At 41.8% G+C, this 19,685-nt stretch overlaps 1 protein-coding gene across 2 annotated transcripts in view; it reads left to right on the top strand.

Annotated features, from left to right (window-relative positions):
- CRHR2 (corticotropin releasing hormone receptor 2) overlaps positions 1 to 19,685 on the top strand; it is a gene marked incomplete at both ends in the record, with an annotated part of 181,638 nt that overhangs the window by 149,762 nt on the left and 12,191 nt on the right. For both annotated transcript variants that reach the window (XM_082015500.1, XM_082015499.1), the window contains 3 exons: positions 12,336 to 12,421; positions 15,582 to 15,717; positions 17,053 to 17,094. In XM_082015500.1, coding sequence (XP_081871626.1) covers positions 12,336 to 12,421; positions 15,582 to 15,717; positions 17,053 to 17,094 — 264 coding nt within the window. The remainder of the gene's footprint in view (positions 1 to 12,335; positions 12,422 to 15,581; positions 15,718 to 17,052; positions 17,095 to 19,685) is intronic.

Below are 19,685 nucleotides of genomic sequence, written 5' to 3'. Positions count from 1 at the left end.
GAGTTGGATTTGAACTAATGAAGAATTGGAATGTTCAACTGAAGTTTATGTTTTATGAAAGAGCATGAAGAACAATTCTGTGTACTGCTGGAAAGGTAAAAAGACATGAATGTTACTAGAAGAAATTAATGTTATTTCCAAAAGAGGGCTCACACTAAAAACTAAAAGTCAAAAAAACTCGATCAAATTACTGTTCCTGTCCTGAGCACTCAGCCTGTTGCGATTAAAATTGGTTTCACCCACCTTAGTTAGTTGAGAGCCACGTGCCCAGTGTACAGCTCAGCTGAGTTCTGGTTACCTGTTAGACAAAGGTAGCATCATTGTGTTATACCAACCAGTAGCAATATGATTACAGTGCTCTTGTTGGTAAATATTCTGCTTCTGAAGATGCCGAGTCTCTTTAAAAGTTAGGAGGATTTTGTCTGTCAAAAATTATTTCGACTGGTTTTGATTTCTCATTTCCTTGCCTCTATGCATCAAACTGCTGCAGCACAAGATAGCATAACACCAAGAAACAGGTCATGCAGGAGTTCTGAACCTCACTGGGAAATGCAGACTGGTCAGAAATAAAGCCCTTTTATCATGGTAGCAGTCCTCAAGTCCATCTTTAAACCATATTATTCTCTGTTATAGCTCAGAGTACAAAAACTTGGAACAATTCTGTAGAGAGATGTGTTTGCTTTCCTGCTTGTATTTAGAAGAAACTTGAACACTCACTTGGGCTGAAAACAGGAAACAATTTCATAGGGAATTCCAGAGACAAAGGAAACTGGGTATAACTGCCGATGCTGAATATTGAGTGAGAAACCTGTATTTTTATTGACAAACAATGTGAGGGAGAGAATGTAGGTATTCATCCATCTTTTTTTCATTTCTGGATGCATTTTGGCTTGAACATATTCCAGGAGAGATCTAACCAGTACATTCAATACATTGGATGCTTTGAAATTCAATTTCTGATAGCACTAGAAAAATACACTCTTGTTAAGTATTTTCTCTTCAAATTAGTGGGTTTTTCTTAAATTCTGGTATCTTTCCTCAGAGTGGCATAACCAAGTTTCAATCATCCATCCCTCTCTGAAGGTGAGGAAGGGGCAAGGGGTTGGAAATGCATGCCAGGGAACTGAATTTCAGCCTTATTTTATTAAGAAAAATAAATTTCTTATGTGCAATTTTAAATGTAATCCCTGTCAAAGAACCAGTGAACCATGAAAACACAGCAAGAACAGAGGATGAACCTCAGAAAATAGGCACCGGAGGCAGTTAACTGAGCTGCTTTTTTTCTCAGTAACTGTTGTGAACTGACCCGAGATATGAACTGCTCTGCAATATTCCTTAGAGCTAAAATTGTATTAAATTTTCAGTCTTTCAAACAGGCAGATCAAATATTCCGTTTTTTTTCAAACCTTACATTCAGCTTTAATAGATTTTTCCCTTGTGCTTGAGAACTGAACAGTTTTCTAACCCTTGCTTTTTGGATCTCGTTGAAAATAATTCACTGCAATCAGTTAACTGTGGGCACAAGTGGGTGTGTAAGCTAATAGGAAGACCTGGATTTCACTTCTGTCTCTGCCTTCATCAGCTATTTATTTTCAAATGACTTGGATTGCTGCTCTAGGTCTCCGTTTCCCCAGCTATAACGCAAGCATAATGATACTTATCTTCCATTGTAAAATACTTTGAGATCCCTGGATGACAAGTGCTGTAGAAGAGTTAAGTGTCCTTAAGAAGATGGGCCCATCCTTACTGCGATGTGGAATTTCGCTCAGGAGGCAGCTGGCATGTGTACCGAAGTGGTCTTTATGATGTGCTAATCAGTAATGATGTAGCATTTCTGTGGTGCGAAATCAAAGCTTGCCCCAGTACTCAAGGTGTGACCACACAAATGGCTTTTTATAGCAGCATCCTCTTCTCTCTTTTAATTTCTTTTGCTTTCTCGATAATTCCAAACATTTTTTTGTTTCCTTTCTTGAGTACCCCTGGGAACCAAGATGAAGTTTTCAGGGAGCTAGCTAGTGTAATTCCAACATTTTGTGAATGAAAAAACCCAGAGCTCCTGTGAAGTTGAGCGCGCTTTACTTCCCCATTGCGTACCTTTATATCATGTGATTTCATGTGCCGTGTTACTGCCTGGTCACTTAGTATTGTGAGTCCCTATACAGCTTTTTTCAATCAGCCTTTATTTTTGTTATCCTTAGTAGCTTAGTGTCACTAAAAATCTGTCAGCCTGCTCTTCATTCCCTTTTATAGATCACTGAGGTCTACATACAACAGCACAGCTCTTCCAGTAGCCTCTCTCCATTGAGAAAACAGACTATATATATATATACATTCTACCCTTTCTTTCTTTTTTTCTATGCATAATGCTCTTCCCTCCAAACCTCTAATAGCCAAATTTCTATAAAAGCCTTTGGAGAAACAAATCTGAATTCCTTTCACAAACCTGAGGAGAGTATCTGCTGGATGTCCCTTGTCCCCACGCTGACTTTTTCAGAGGAGTTCACAAACCATGTCATTCTTCCCTTTTACACCTGATTTCTAAAAATGCTCTTAACAGTGCTCGCAAAGAATTTGTCCAGCTCAGCTTCACATTATGGGATACAGCAATATCTTATATGTATAGCAATCACTGGCCGATGTTCTGGAAGACCATGTCATGGAGAAAGTTTCAGTAAATATTTTTGTTTAGTTTCTCAAAGACTGTGGAAAGATATGGTGGTTTTTATAAGTATGTCACAGAGGAGAGTGGAGGTACTTAAGCTTGTTAGTATTACTGACACAAAGGAAATTGTCGTAAGTGAACATTAATATATTTAAGCTAAATTAACAAGACTTCTAGCATTCATAGAAGTAGGATTCATTAGCTGTCTTCCCATAGAAGCAAAGGAATAATAACAATTTATTTAATATTGCCCACTTGGGCAAAGGATTTTTCAATACAACTGTTTACAAAAGCTATAGGACTTGACTCAATAATTCTTCCCGTCCCATGTCCTAGTTTATCAGGGTAATGATACTTCAGAGTGTTCACACTTTTTTTTTTTTTTTTTATGAAATGTGCTGCTATCTGCCTTTGCATGATTATCCTACCACATAGGCATTTACACTTCTGAGCTGTCTTTCTGCAATCCTGTTACATACATCTTTTTCCAATATATCTTTAAAAGTATTGCAGGTAGGGGAAGTAATAGCTTGATTAAGCAACTTAAGCAATATTTATGGAATCCATTCCTTTCTGATACCATCCAATAGACAAAATTTGTAGAGAATCTTAATCTTGATATTCACTTTTTTTTTACTGTAATGCTCCACTCAAAATGTTGCAGTCCACACTGCTAAAATTCCTTTTTTTGATCTTCTAAAAAAGTAATAAAGGTTTGTTCACTTGCCATTTTATATATAGAAGCATTGCACTGATGTATGTATCTATATGCATTTCATTTTTGTTTTTCTGAAAAGCATTCCCTAATTCTGTGCAAGCATCTTTCTTGCTGATATAATTGCTTCTCTGAATATTTTTGTAGTTTCTGTTGACTCCCTTCACGCTTACACTTCCACTTCTGCATTGTTCTGTTCAGATACTGATCATTTTTTTATTATTGATATATCTTTTTCATTTTCCCTTCTTCTTCCTGACTGGCTTATGTTTTTTCTCAACCACTGAGAAACATAATTTAGTCTTCCGATTGATTTTTAAAAATTTCTTTCTCTCTATAGATTCCCAGTTCTTCCACTGCTACCAAGGTTGTAGTTCATGACCTGAAAACTGTTGACATCCCTGAGTTTTTCTTACAAGACATTTTATCTATCTTATTATCTATCTTAATTTTCACTGCTTTGCAAGCATGCTGTCGTAGCAACACATAGGCTAAAGATAATATGCTAATTTGATTACAGTCCATGTGGAATTTATCTCAAATTTTGCCATCATTGCTATTACTGTCTTCCTGTTGCTTACATTTTGTAGCTGTGGAGTCAATAGTGGCAAACGAGGTGTCCAATACCATGTACACTCCTACAATGTCTCTCTCTTTCTATAATTTCTTGTTCTGTATTTGAGATGTTCCACAGCCAATAAGAAACTCATATGACCATCAGCACTTGCCCAGAAAACTTTCTCCAAAATTCATCCTGTCAAGTCTTACTCAGAATGCTTTCCAGATAGGAAAACACATTTGATCCGTGAGTTGCTGGATAGTTCCTCTTTGGAGGAAGACTCTCCCATGAGTCTTCTCTTGTGGTTCTTACACATGGCAACTTGAACCTGCCCAGCCTGGGGAACTGCCAGGTGGACTAGTCACAGCAGTATGTCCATGTTTTGATGTTGATGGTTGATGGTTGGACTTGATGATCTTAAAGGTCTTTTCCAACCTTAACGATTCTGTGCGATTGTGTGATTCTGTGATCTCAGTCATTTTCAATGTGCTGGTGTGATGAGTTGGTTGGATGAGTTGGTGTTATGAGTTGGGCTATCACTCCCTCCAGGCAAGAACTCTCTGTGTGCCATTGTTATTTTGGCAAGGGTGTGTGTTTACTGGCATTGCACCATTCAGCGTGTTCCTGGCTTGTTTGGTGAAATAGTTGGGAGAGAAGCCCTGTTGAGTCACATGTGACTGGAGACCTCATGGTGGTTGACTTGACTGGGGAGTGACCTGCAGTGTGTTTCTTTAACAAAGCTTTTTGAATACAAGATGTTTCAGGAGAGGCAGAAGGACCAGCACAGTACTAAGAGGACCACAGATGGGGTTATAAGATTGGAAAAGAGGCTGTGGACATACTCACGCATGATGCAGGACTCTAGTGAGGAAACGGTGTGATCCTGGCTAGGACTGGAGTTGTGTTTGTACTTGGGTTTAGGTGACAGTGTGGGAGAAGGCGAGGGTCTGTGTGCTGATGTGGAACACAGACATTAGGTAAGGAAGGTGTCTGTTCATTTACCACTCTCTCCCTCCCCCACCAAAAATCGACTCCATCCCATACAATCTTCAGGATGTGTAGAGGATATATATACAACTCTGCTTGCCTGAAGACTTGGTCTTTCACTGCTGCTCTAGGGAGTCTCTTCTACATTCTCCCTGATCATGACCACCCACCACATTATGCCTCGCTCGTGTTAATCGCATCTCATTATTCGTGATCAGATAGCATTTTCCAGCACTTTGCTGGGTGCCAAAAGGAGTCATTGTGGGACCTGTGACCTCTGAAAGGGAAACTTTGTGATAAAAGGTCCTGTCTGAGAATCATGTCAGGACAGTATGATAGAACAATTAAAAGGAATCATTAATAAACTGGCAGACTATTCATTTGAGGTCAGGATGACAGTATATAATGCTCTACCTAAAATGACTGCTCTGATGCCAGTTTGGGTTACTTAATCCTGGGGTGGATTTTACCACATTGCAGAAAAATACAAAGTCTAAATAGAGTAATATTTACATTTCTGGGAGGGAAGAGGAACAAATATTCTAGGAAGCATAGAATTACAACCATTTTGTGAAGCATGAAGTAGGAAGCCCAGCAGAAATGAGCAAAATAAATGCTAGTCGCCCATTAAACTCTCAACAGACAAGGAAAGAGCTTGATGACTTCCATTTAAACTCCCGAGCTTAAGGAGAACTGCAAAGAAACCTTCACAGTCAGCGTTCCCTCTTTTCTGCATCTTGGAATATTATGGCTATTTCATCTCACTAAGGGACGTACATTTCCTCTCAAATGGAGTTTGTTTTTTATGACAGAAATTTTTTATGACTGAAATCTTTCACTGAAAAGTTTCTTTTGGTTCAAAAGAGCTTCTGGGTTTGTATGTTCAGATTATAAATGATCAGTGGAAAAACAGGTGGTCCAAATGCTTTTTGGATCACTGGCTTATAACTCCATTTTGGGACTATGAATTTTCATCTCAATTTAGAAATGGAAACACTAAATATCCAAAGCCCTGGCAAGATATGAAAACTATTTCTTTCCCATCTGTAGTTGGAGAGGGTCTTATTCCAGCAATAAGGATATTCTTAGCACATCATAACTAAGAGAATATGAAATAAGTTGGTTTATCCTGTCTTCAAGAGCTCACCCTTGGATTCATTTTATCTATCAATAAATATGAAGGGAAAAAATCTTTAGTTCTATTTTCCATGAAGCAGAAAACACATATAAACAGAAATGGATAAAAATATCAAGTGAGGTTAAAGATAAATAAAAACGATGTACTGCCTGTCATCATGACTTCTCTTAAGTGTCCATTCATCAGTCTCCATTTATGGAACTGATGTGTGGGTTTTGTTAGGGGTGTCCAGTTCTGAGAGAAATTAATTTGTTGACACGGAGCTTCAATAATAACAAGAAAGTCCTTGACAAATAATTGTGTACTTTCCTAGATACAGTACAGAGGCTCTCTTCTAGGAAAACTCACGTTGCAATAGTAAGATCTTTCTTCCTTTGAAATGCTACTATATATATATAATAAACACCAGAGGCTTCATCTTCTTTGCCTGTAAATCAGAATCAATCTGGTAGTCACTAGAACTGTATGGCTTCTCTCCAGCTGAGAAAATAGCTCCATTTTCATTTCAAAGACTTCAGCTTTTGCAGGCTGTGTGCAGCAGCTTGTTCCCTGTTTGATTCCCAGTTTGTGTATTCTGTCCTGAACAAACTCAAGCTATCATCCCTTTGAGCTGTGGTATCAGGCCAAATGTGGACAAATGGGCAATAAAAATCCATCGAATTATGCAGTGAAAATTGATCTTCAGATTAGACCTCTTTGAGAGCTACTAAAAGGTCCTACTGAGCCAAATGTCTTTCTGAAACGAAGGAGTATCCCTTTAAAAGAACTCATTAAAACTGAACACACTGAAATGTATTTCTAGTAGGAAAACCCAGAAACAAGTATTTTGGTGTTACCATATTTGCATCGTTTGCCTTGGAATTTTTTGCTTGCTAAGCTCTGCCTTTGAGAGTTTATCCTATTCAAGTCTTAAAGATCTCGCAGAGAAACCTTAACAGAGACAAAAAGGAACCCTTGATGTTGCTGCTTCAAAACATTTTTTAAGCTTTCATATAATATAATGTAACTGATCCTCAGTAGATACAGCCACATTCATTCAGTTGAAACTCGGGTGTGATACCCATGGACAACCTGAAGATCACTGGATGATTTGTGTGGGCAACTGGTTCAAGTCCAAGCACTATTTATCCAAAAACGCTCATTTAAAATACGTCAAATGAATGACTGTTGAAAAATGCCTGTTTGTCTCCACTGAATATTAATAGAGCCTGGGATAACCAGCTGCCTAGAAGTAATCTAAAATGAAATTATGCCAATCCAACTCAGCTCCTTATACTTTTACTCTTCTTATCCTCACTGCCTGATGGAATCCATTTATAAGGCACGGCCAAGTCTCTTCACTTTTCTCTCTTAGGTAGCTAATCTAGAATGGGGAAGAATTAATTATTCTTTTTCCTGAAGAAGCCTGTGGGATGAAGCCAGTAACAGGAGCTTTGTGCATAACAAGCCAAAGGCTGTGCTCATGTCCTGTCCTGGTGCAGCAACAGCTGTGGAAAGAAGCCTGTGACAAGGTGGAAAACCAAGCCTTGAAAGAGCTGCACATATAATTCATAGATTCTAAAGCCAGAAGGAGATGTGAATGATTTTTCTAACCTTACCTGATGCATAAAAAAGGCCATAGGATTCCCCTGACTTGATGATCCTCTTTGAGTCCCAGCCATCATCTCTTGGGCTGATAGATATGACTCATTTTTCCAGCCAGCACAGGATGTTCTGCTTGCCCCTGTCCCATTTACCAGCCCTTTTAAAAAATCAAGACTTTGGTTTGCAGGGAAAGGCAGACCAAATTTTGATGTTACTTTTTTCTACCTTCCTTCTTGTGGAAGGGGTTTCTCTTCGCTTTTCAGGCAAAATTATTTTCTTTTCAAATTTTTCTCCCGCTTCCTCATAAACTGTTAAAGTGTAGTACTCACTGACACTGGCTCTTGTAAAGATGAAACCAAGAGGAAATGGAGTTAATGGATTAGACCCATTCAGGGAGGAAAAGCTCACTGAGGCAGAGAGATGAATCTCTAATGTCTGTCTCAAAAATTCCTGAGAGTTGCCTGTTGCTGAAAACTAGGGCTCTGTACTTGGGCAGTGTCAGTGAGTTTTTATCCTCACGCTTCAGGATGTGAATGGTGATCAGATGACTGGGTGCCAGGTCTGACATTTGTCCTTAGGTGACTGCCAGGGCTTTGACAGGTATTTTAAATTCATTTATTAAATGTTAGAAAAGTATAATTGTGTGAGAAAATATGCGGTCTGGAGTTCAGAGCAGTTTAAACTTGGGACCCTCCTTAGGAATTCAGAGGAGTTTGGATCCAGTTTTGCTATTTTCAGAGCAGCCATTTATGAGGATCAGAAAAGGAAATAAAATTCCCAGGTCTGAATTTTTTTCTGCAGTTAGATAAAGTGGAATTTGGGATCAGTGTTTCTGGAGCCTTGGGTGAGCAGTGGGATGGATTTTCTGTAAATTATAGTTATTACTGTAGCACCAAAGTGCCAGATGGGTTAAGGCAGCCAGCCACTAGCCAAAGAAGTCTTCTTTTGTTCCTTCATGCTTTTCAAAAGACCAGTGTGACTTTGTATTCACAGCTGTTCCATTGGGAAATGTTAAGACTGTCAAGGTAGGATGTATTTAATCTAACTCGGAGGAGACAACTTTTTGCACAGTACCTTCTCAGATGCTCTGTCAGCCCCACATGGGTCTGGCGAAGAGGGTACAGACCCTCTAGAAAGCCCATGCCATTCTGAAGGAGTAGTTGAGGTCAGGCAGGATACACCGTGGCACCAAAACCAGCTCTCAGTGACCATGTTTAGGCAACTAAATGCAACCCTGTGACACATCCCTGTAGTATAGGTCCTCCCAACAGGTCTGTCTGTGCAGGTCACATAAAGAGGCGCTTCAAAATGGAATCACAGAATCACAGAATCACTAGGTTGGAAAGGACCTTTAAGATCATCAAGTCCAACCATTAATCCAGCACCACCATGTCCCCTAAACCATGTCCTGAAGCGCCACATCCACATGTTTTTTGAACACTTCCAGAGATGGCGACTCCACCACCTCCCTGGGCAGCCTATTCCAATGCCTGACCACCCTCTCAGTGAAGAAATTTTTCCTAATATCCAATCTAAACCTCCCCTGGCGCAACTTGAGGCCATTTCCTCTTGTCCTATCACTAGTTACTTGGGAGAAGAGACTAACACCCTCGTCGCCACAACCCCCTTTCAGGAGTCATCTCCTGCTGAAGTAAGCATCTCAAATAGACAGGAGGAACTATAATGTAAAAGTAGCTGTTTTTCTCCATCAGTTATTAAAGGAGCTGGTGGTAACTAGCTCAGGGGTAGATAACTACCTTAGGGCTGTCTACAAGGCTACTCGGTTTTATTGCAGTCATGAGACCTAAAGCGTCCTCTCCAGCGTTTGAAAGACTGCACAGCAAAGGAGAAGTCTGCCAGAACGATAGAAGGAAAGCAGTATAAGATGTTTGCAAGACCATCCCCCTTGTTGACAAGTACGTGACTGCAAACATTAACGGAAGACACAGAGTGACAGTCACTCTGAAATGCAAATTTGAGATTCCTGAGTACGTCCTCAGGTGGATTTTAGCGTCTGTCTGCAGACCCACAGGCTTGAACTCTGCCTATGTGCCTGAGGATGTGCAGCATATTCAACGCAAGAATAGGAAGAGGACTCGGGGCGAGCGGCCGATGGCCCTGTCCTGGCCTCAGCATTCCTCTTTCCCAGCAAGCGTTACAACGTCCCTCGCAGGCTTTCCTCTGGCACCTGGCGGCTCGTCAGAAGGGACCACCGATGCGTCTGCCTTCCCGTCGCCGCTGTAGACAGACGTGGTCTCTTACCAGCCCCGGGGCGCGTGCTGCCGTGCCTCTGACAGGCCTCCGCTACGCACAGGTGCCTCAAACGGTGCTGGGGTCTGCGCCCGGGGAGCTGGATTGTCCCCCTGAACATGGCCTCCGTGGGGCTGCTCAGCTTTTGGCGGTACCCGGCGCGCAGGGAGCGTCAGCTGAGACAATCGGCGTTAGTGCTGCTAACCAGATGAGCGAGCCAGCTGTCGCTGGGGGCCAGTGCAAACGTAGATGGAAGTCCAGGTGAGAAGTATCAATACATCCTTCCTATATGTCATCGTTGTTTTCTTTCTGCAACCCTTGGGTGGGAGAGCTTAAGGGAAAGGGTGGGAGAATGAAAAATCGAGTTAGATAGAATAAGAGTATCTCTAGTGAAGTAACTCCCAAATTTTTCAGCTTGCAATTCTCCTTCTGGACTGATGAATCACACTTCTGCAATTTACTTTCAGAGAAGATCAAAATTTTTCTGATGCAGCCCGTGGCAATTTGAATTTCCAGTTCCTTGCTGTCACATCAAAGTAGGACTCATGAAACTTGAAATGCTTTCTGCAGTCCAGTTCATCATGCTAATCCCATGTGATTAGTCTTTTGGAACTCACCCTTGCCTAAGAGTCTATAATCCCATCTGGCACCTTCCATTATAATTGCAAAAGTGGCACGTTTTGGATTGGTGCCTTTTTTGCATCCTCGATAGAAGTAACCCAACCCTGGCTCAGAGCTGACGAAGAACCTCAAGTTTGGCAGCAGAATTTCAGAGGTGGAAGATTTCTTTCTATGGGTGAAGGACAGCCACACCGCCCTCAGTAGACACTGCCCAAACATTTTCTGATATTGAGGAATGGTGCAATCACCAAAGTGAGGAGCTTAAGATTCCAGTCAAGCCAGTGATATGAAGCAGTTTTTGTCTCTGATAAATGAAGTGAGAACCAGTTGACTTCAAGCTCCTACATGACAAAGGCAATTCTAATATGAATAAGTATATAAACTGCACTGTTTTATTTATCTTATACTCCCTAAGGCCCTGCTCTGCTAAGAAAATAATTTCAAAAAAATGTCATATGTTAACTCCTAGAGCAGCATTTTTGTGTCTCACATAATAACTGTTTAATGTACATAATTCCCAACACTACCAGCGTCTATTCAGGTGCGTATTGTACGAGTTGTTAGAAACCATGTTACAGTAACCGCAGGGAATGATATGATGGATGCCAAGATACTGTCATCATTGAAATATAGCATATTGCATGGGAAAAAAAAAAAGAGCATGTTTTGAGAACACCTTTAAATTGGCAGCTCTGCTACAGTGTTCATAAAAAGTTGGAAGTCAATCAGGGAATTGTTCCGTTCATAGGCTGCAAAATGCCAGGAGCCCTGGGACCCTGGAAATGCGTGTGAGAGAAATATCTTCTCACACGCTTAGGTTCGGAGCTCAGCAACCCTGAGATAACAATTCTGAAATTCTGACAGTGTCCATCACTGACAATTTTGAGACAGATCTGTATGTTGTAAGCTACCCTACTTTATGTGTTGAAAGCAACCCAAAACTTGCTCCTCAGTGCCAAATCCTTCTGCTGATCACAGTCCACATTCAGAATCTTCTTTTCAGGTTGTTTGGGTTTTTTTTTTCCTTTCCTGTTTACACTGAGAGGAAACTTATGTAAGAAACTCGCTAGCAGATGCTACAACAACAGTAATTAGAGCAAATCTCAATTCTCAGTGGTGAGATTGTAAGAGAAATAATAATTACCTAGCTCAGCAGATTAAAAAGTGAAGTGGTAAATCCATCATCTCACCTTTAAAGACAGTGCAAAAAAATGGTCATTTATCAGGTATGATTCATCTGCTCTATTTTAAATGTCTCCTGCGGAGTGCAGTCCGTACGTAGCCTCCACCGAATACAAAGGGAGTCCAGTGTGACTGGCTCACATTCGGGTCTCTGCAATGCAGTCTGGCACTTCGGGTCTGGGAGCACTACTTAACCCTTACAGCCTGCTGTGGAGCGGGAGGGTGGTTTCCAACGCCTGCCGTGCCCCCCGCACAGCGCAGGCTCCCTCTGCGCGGAGAGCCTCGCATGAGCCGAGCCAGAGACCGATGCGAACAGCCAAACAAATCCCACCCTTAGTTCCTTGCGGCGCCCAGGAAAGGAGTAAAAGGGAGTAAAAATAAGTTCCTTGCTGGGACCATTGATTTTGTACTCTTATTTTCATTGCTGTTTTGGAAACATTAATAGGTGTTGGATATTTGCTGCATAATCTGATATTTCTGGTGAACTTCTGAGTTTGTTGCAATCAATGGTAAAACCAAGAGGCTGTTTTCAATCTGATTGGAACTGTAAAACGTGCCTTTTAAGGTCTATCACATCCTTTAAGCCACTGTTTGACTCACTGGTCATATTTTTTCCTCTCTGTTCCTTCTTTTCCAGATAAATTTTGTATTTCTATTTAACATAGTTAGGATTTTAATGACAAAGCTGAGAGCTTCAACTACTTCAGAAACAATACAGTACAGGTAAGTCAGCTGGTCCTTCTTGCTCTTTGTGGTGTTAACAAAGAGCTGCCTTGCCTGCCCAGTCCTTGTCCCATCTTTGTCTTTCCAGATGCCACTGTTAATCTCAGAGGCTGTCCTTCTTGCCCCTTGAGCTCGTAGTTAGGTACACAGTATTTATTTTTCCAGGCTACCCATAAAAGCATGCCTCCATTTTTGCTGTCCACTCCATTTCAATGTCCAAACAATGCCAGCAGCCCAGACTTACCGGCACCGAGACACGTGCACCGCCGCAGCCACCAGCCTGTTCGCCTCCTCCAGACTTGTGCATGCCCCAACACGCAGGTGAAGTTTCCCCCATCCAATGAAATCTGAAGGGTTCAATTTCCAGTGAGGGTAGGAACTTTATCAGTTTCTACGTGTACACAAGCAGATGTATTATAAGATATAAATAAATCGTGACTCCTTTGACTGATGACTAGACCATTCATTTAGCTAATCTGGAGAATCAGGGAAAAACTGTTGAGTCCCTGCTAGGTTGCTTCTCTGTCCCAGTCTTTAGCTTCATAGATGCAGAGCAAGACGATATCAAGACTTCCCAATAAATCATGTGCATATGCGTATTAAGATCCTTGTCCATAATAATATCCTGGCAGAGCCAGAAGTAAAAGAAGTACAGAGCCTGGGCCAAAAATGGTTTTAAACTAAAAGAGGGCAGATTTAGACTAGAGATAAGGAAGAAATGTTTCACGCTGAGGGTGGTGAAACCCTGGCATAGGTTGCCCAGGGAGGCGGTAGATGCCCCATCCCTGGAGACATCCCAGGTCAGGTTGGACGGGGCTCTGAGCAACCTGCTCTAGTTGAAGATGTCCCTGCTCACTGCAGGGAGGTTGGACTAGATGGCCTTTACAGGTCCCTTCCAACCCAAAGATTCTAGAATTCGCTGATTCTAAAACATAGATATCGTACCTGTGATCAATAGCAGTCTCATTACTGATGGTCACTGTGTACATACAGGTAGTACAGTAGGGTTTGATGTTCTTTATAAAGTGTCGGCTGTGGGAATGAAGGGCCATTGTGCCCCCTTCCTTCAGCTGGTACCAGCATTAGTGTAACCACTCAGTGGGTTGCATCACGGAACTGATCCTTAGCTAAGCAGTACCTTTACATGGGGTGGCTTCTCAGGTGGATCCGTTCCCCAAGCTGGCTGGCTGTGCAACCTCACGAGAACTGGTATGGCAGAAAGGAGAAGACAAGGGTGTTTATGCCAGGGCAGCAGAAGGAAGGTGGCCTGGCCTCTTCGAGCAGCAGTACGGACTTAGATCAGCCTAAGCAATCTAAAAGCAAATTTTTAGAGATTAGGAGATTCTGAGTGCCCTTCCTGTCCTACCATTTGCAGTATCGTGCAAGATAGGCCAGAGTTTTGGAGTGTTTATGGACCGACAGGTCCAGGACAGACTGGGAGATAGCACAGGTTTTGTGGAGTAAGATTGGTCAAAATCCTCTAAATCATTTCTAGATAAAATGGTATTTTACTTTTGATAGTGTATTGAGCCTCAGCTCACTGAGTATTGAGTGTATTGAGCTGAGGCTTCAATTCTGATGTCCTCAAATTAGCCTGATCTTGACTTTGGAGGCAGTTTTAATGCAGTAATGAGGTTTTGTTGTTTTGCCTGGTTCCTTCCTTTTACTCTTGTCTGGGATTTGGGAACAAATGTGAAATTAATGCAGTGGTATGATTTTCTTGTTCAGACTCTTCTCTGCACATTTCCTGGGAGATGAAAGGAAAAAATACCCCTTTTTCATACTCAAACCTCATGCCATAAAACTAAAAGCATGAAAAAAACCTGATTCAAATCTCAGCACAGTTTCCCCCCTGCCGCAGTTTGCAGGGAGCATTAAAGATATTCAATTCTGAGGCAATCTAAAGTAACTGCCTTCATCCTTGAACAGATGATGGTGATCTTACCCTCACTACAAGCTCTGTGAGGGAATCTTCTTTTTCACAGGCTAAATAGAAACCCGTATAATTGCAGGAAAGCCTGGGGCAAGCCTTGCTGCTCTAAAGCTGAGTAGTCCAAACTTGTGTTAAGCAAGTAATTAAATGATGTGGCACCTACATTGTTAAGATTGACAATCTATACCCTGACACTGGCAATGGTTTTGTGCTCCCCTGCCTGCCTGTCTTTATCTACCTGTTATGGCATTATACGGAGATTCATACAGACTTAGCAAAATTGCAGTCCTCCGTGTTTGTACAGTGTCTAGCACAATGAGATGCAGTTCTGCAACTGACATCCCAAGACATTAATATAGCACCAATAATAAAGGTTAACCTCTAATAAATCTGTTAATAATCACTTACACTTCATTGTGCACCATCTGCTTGTTTATTATTTACAAGACAGCCATAAGCAGTTGTGTTGGGTGTGCAGGTGTTGCAGAGAGAGAGCATTTACACTCCAGACAGAATCAAAAGATAGGCACAGAGCAGGTCTCATGGGCACAGCTTTCCTGGTCAGCAGCTAAATTGCGCACGTATTACATCACCCTGAGATGTAAGAAATCACTCACCGAGCCTGCAGAGAATCTTGAGGCTTTAACCTAATGCAAGCCTCGCTGATGGGACAGAAACTGTCTGGAGGAAAAAGTCAGAGAATGGGAGGGATATAAAAAAGTGTCCCGTTTCTTCCCTGGAGTTCAGAATGTGAGGACAAACAGCAGGATTCAAAGGCAAAGGCTTCCCCTGAACACCTTTCTCCAACTCCAGCTGGTCAGGCACTGGTCAGAAAGTGTTAACCAGCAGTTCACCTGTGGCTTCACAACCCAAAGTGGAGGCTGTCACTCTTGCCATGCTCCCCTACTAAACTCTATTCAGCCTTTCAGACATAGGATCAGACTCCTTCTTAAATATCCTTTCCCAAGCTCTAAGAAACTTGTGTTCTTCATTGCCTGAGGACCCTCGGAGCCTGCATCTTGGGTTACGCAATAAGCTATCAAGAACCTCGGGTCTGTTCCTGTGCAGGCAGGCTGAGAACTGTCTAAAACTCGTATGTCCTCCTGCGAAAAAGCTCAAGTTACTTGGCTATTGTGCAAGTACAGAATTCCATTGCTCTTCTCAGCAAATGCCCCCACAGTTGTTCTTTCTTGTGTTGACTTGTGTTTTCTGTTTCATCCCCCACAGGAAGGCAGTCAAGGCAACATTAGTTCTTCTGCCTCTGCTAGGCATCACCTATATGCTTTTCTTTGTCAACCCCGGTGAAGATGACATTTCTCAGATCGTCTTCATCTATTTCAATTCCTTCCTGCAGTCTTTTCAGGTAAGAGAACAGGTTTACAGCTGGTATCATCTACTGCAGAAAGGATCCTCAGTGCTTTTCAGCCATGAATCTTATGGCAGTGACATCCATGATAGAAATAATAGTTGAAAAGAGCTCAGCTTTGTTCATGCTTATGTAATAGTTATATATGGAGTGGAGAGCTCCGCTCAGGTGTGTACCAGAGGGATTCCTCTCCCTTAACATTAGCACTATGTTCAGTTTATAGCTACAGCTCCTCACCTGGGCTCCATCTAAAATCAATGGAGAGAGCATAGGTGTGTCCTACAGCTTTACCTCTGCTTAAAGACCTTCTTAAACTGGGGTGGAACTATGTTTGACATGAATGTTTTACCTCTAATTATCTGCAGGAGCAAGCACTCATACTCAGGATATTCAATACAAACACACAGCACACACGCTGTCAAGCCAGATCTAGGATTATAGATTACCAAAGTTTGGAGCTTTGGATTACCATTTTTACTGATTGCATGTTTAGCTTTGAAACACAGTGCATCCCACCAGAAATCGAAACTGAATATCCTAAAAGAAAAATGATCCTTTTAATCTATGAAGAAAGGAACTTTACCCTTTAGTGAACCAATCCACATTTTCCTTTCCCTAAAATTAATTGTATTTTTTATCTGCTGATGCTCAGTGTCTCCAAAAATGCTACACTGCTTATTTTATTGTTAGTGTTATGAAGACATATGTAAGAAAGAAAGCACCTTTATGGTGACAATAATTGTAGTCCGTTGCTGAAAGCAAAATGGGTACGACTCCGCTCGCAGGTTTAGAGATGAAAGTGTCATCATGTTGTCATCTGAGCTTCCATTACAGCCATCGCAATCTCTGCAGTCATTACGGGAGTCTAGTGACTGTGGTCAGTAGATTCTGCAGACCAGTTCAAGTCAGATGAACGTAAGCAACCTGATGATGCACTTGCCCACACAAGATCGTCTAAGGCCGATTGACACCCCGCTGCGGTGTCCGAGACATCTGCACAGAGCGGGCGAGCGTGACATGGCTCTGTGAGGGCTCTGTGCCACGCTGGGGAGGCAGCTGGAAGCTGCAGCAAAGCTTTAGCTCAGCTGAGGTGGCAATCCCCTCCGTCAGTGGAAGAGCTGCCTAGATTCTAGCTCTTACGTCTCACCTGTGAGCTGCAAGGGATTTAGTATTTTCTCATGAAGTTGTAGGGTGAAGGTGTAATCTGTCTGGAAGCGGGTGATCTCAGGAAGATTGTCTTTTTGCTCAGAATGATCTCAGGATACAGCTCCGTCCCTGATTATGCATGGTAAAATATTTACCTAATAACTGACTGCTTTCTGTTCTTTCCAGGGTTTCTTTGTGTCAGTATTTTACTGCTTCTTGAACGGTGAGGTAAGTAGTGTCCCCTGCTGTCAGTGTAGTTAATTCCTGGGAGGTGGAACCTACCTGAATGCCTGATTATAGAGACATGAGATGTTTTCACAGGGGGCCATAGTCCCAGCAGTCTGTTGCTCTTGCAGAAGTTTCTGTTAATGTGCATCTGAACTTCCCAGCCCTCTTTTTTAGGTGTCCTTTGTTCACAAAGCTTTATCAAATTCGGGTTATTACCTGGGAGGTCAGGGCAGAGGAAAAGAAGTCTTCTCAGATTATAAAATTTTTTGTCCTTCAGTTTAAGACTTCTTTGAAGTTTCTCATTAATTTCAAATATGATTTCTGGGCATACATGAGCATTACTTCTGAGCTGGGCTCTTGTTAAGGATTTGCTGCAGGTGACCCACTACGATAACGGGATTGCCCTGCTGAGTTGAGCAAGTTAGTTTTTCTGTGTGGATATCCCTCACCGAGGGATCAATGCCTGTTGCATTCAGAAAAGAGGGCTGAGGAGAGGGTCGGTGGTGTTCCTCGGAGTTAACTTCAGGCACTGCTACTCAAGCAAGAAATGTTGCACTAATATCCCTTGGTGTTTGACTGCCTTACACCCCAAAGTGTATAGAGACCTTTCTCCTGCTTCTACTGCCAGCGTCTCGTTTACCTGCGTTTAAGCATGTCATCTTTGTCCAGTTAAAACGTCGGTTTCTGCAGAAATTAGTTCAATGTCCTAATTATTCCTGCTGTATCGGTATATATTTTATTTGTGCTGCTTCTTAATTTCACTGTGGGCTCCCTGTGTGGTGCTACGAGAGAGAACGGGCATGTCTTCTCATCCAGCTGCTCTGCAACATTTTTTATATATACTTCAGCCAACAAAGCACCAGTATTTTTTTTTTTTGCTTTTTTTCTTTTCCCCTCTTCCTCATTAATCCTGAGGTGACATTAACAAGAAGCAACACTGCTTTCTCAGGTTAGGCACACGCTACTTTTATATACTGGCAGCAGTGTGTTCTCAGTTCTCTTTCCAGCTTACCTTCAACACATTCCGACCACTCCGTTTGCCTCTTAATAAATAGGGAGGTGAAGTCTTCCCCAAAAAGTACAGACACCATAACTGTGGGACTACACTTACCTCAAAACCTTGCCATATACTTGAGTTGCTTTGTGGCTATACTTTTTTTTTCTATTTTTTCCTTTTTTTTTTTTTTTGGTGAGCTACTGTGCTGCACGTTGTGACGACGTTAAAGGCACCAGAAGTCTGGCATGTCTCATCAGTGGTACTTGTCATATTCATCACGTTTACACTGTTAATGCAGAAAAAGAATCTTCCGTGTAGACAGCAGGCTTTTTTTCTGTCTTTTTTTTTTTTTTGATCTCTTTTTTTCCACCGATGCCACAGTGAACATCAGAGGTTGGAACCTGGGACACATGGTTTCGTAGCCAGTCAGGACTTTGTATTACCCTAGTGCACTTCCATTTTGTGGACTTGGCCTAGGATCAGTTAGCTGTTTGTGCCAGGCTTTCACTTTTTTGTCTGTTCTGGGATTATTTCAGCTGTCTTATAGTGGAGAAATACCTTCTTCACTACAGCAGTCTGAAGTTCTCTGTCCAAGGCCATGAGCCAACTTCCCATCTCCTATAACTTAAATGAGTTCCGACATAATCGGGCTTGTTGAAATGCAGGATGATTCACCTCATGTACTTCTACTCTTTGATAACAATCTATTAGCAGATCTGGAATGATTTCCGTAACTGCGGTTTTCCCCAGCTATATCACACCACTATTACAGTTTGAATGGGCATTTCTGGGAGTTAGTTCAAGGTTAAGATACCCAACTTGGGTGATGTAGGTGATCTTGATTCATTTCCTTAAACATAGATATCTAGTGTGACTTCAGAGGCTATGGAGTATCTGAGGCATCCACCTGGGTTTACCAGATATGATACAAGATCTATAGAAGATCAAAACCTTCTGACTGGGAAGTGGGAAGCCAAGTGGGATACAGCGGGGCTTCTCAAATGGCACAAGCTCTCTATGTCACTAATTCAAGCCAGTAAATACACTCTTGTTCTCACCAGCTTAGCCTAGAGTAGACACTTCCAGTTGCTCACCTAAACAACTCTAGTCTTCGCTGACAGTATGTACCTACCTCTCCACTGACTGTAACGCATGCCTAGACACTGCTCACATGTAGACATCTACAAATAGCTGAATTTGTGAGCAAAGTCTTCCCTATAGCCATCTATTTACATCTCACATGCAACTTCCACTTGACTCGCTAAACCATGGCAACTCCCTAACTACTTCTTTGAGATATAACACAAGTCTAAACCCCCAAGTATTGCAACATTGTCTATTTCAAAACTGTGAAAGGACTTTGGACTCATCTTAATGTATTGTGGGAATGTTTTTGCAGTATCATAAAAGTTTTAAAGGGTGAAATTTCCTGCTCTGTTCTAGCTTCAGCTCTGCACAGCTTAGAAACAAGTAGCAAATTCAGTGAATTTTGAGAGTTTTCTGGGTTTGTAGTCATGTTGTCCAGAAAAAAAAAAAACATAGGATACTATTATAAAAGCTCTCCTTTGTGATAGTGCTTATCCTTCCTAGATCT

Source organism: Phaethon aethereus, assembly GCF_964289735.1.
Source record: "Phaethon aethereus genome assembly, chromosome: 2".
Classification (NCBI taxonomy): domain Eukaryota; kingdom Metazoa; phylum Chordata; class Aves; order Phaethontiformes; family Phaethontidae; genus Phaethon; species Phaethon aethereus.
Note: the sequence above shows the minus strand (reverse complement) of the source record. Positions and strands in the feature narration are given on the sequence as shown.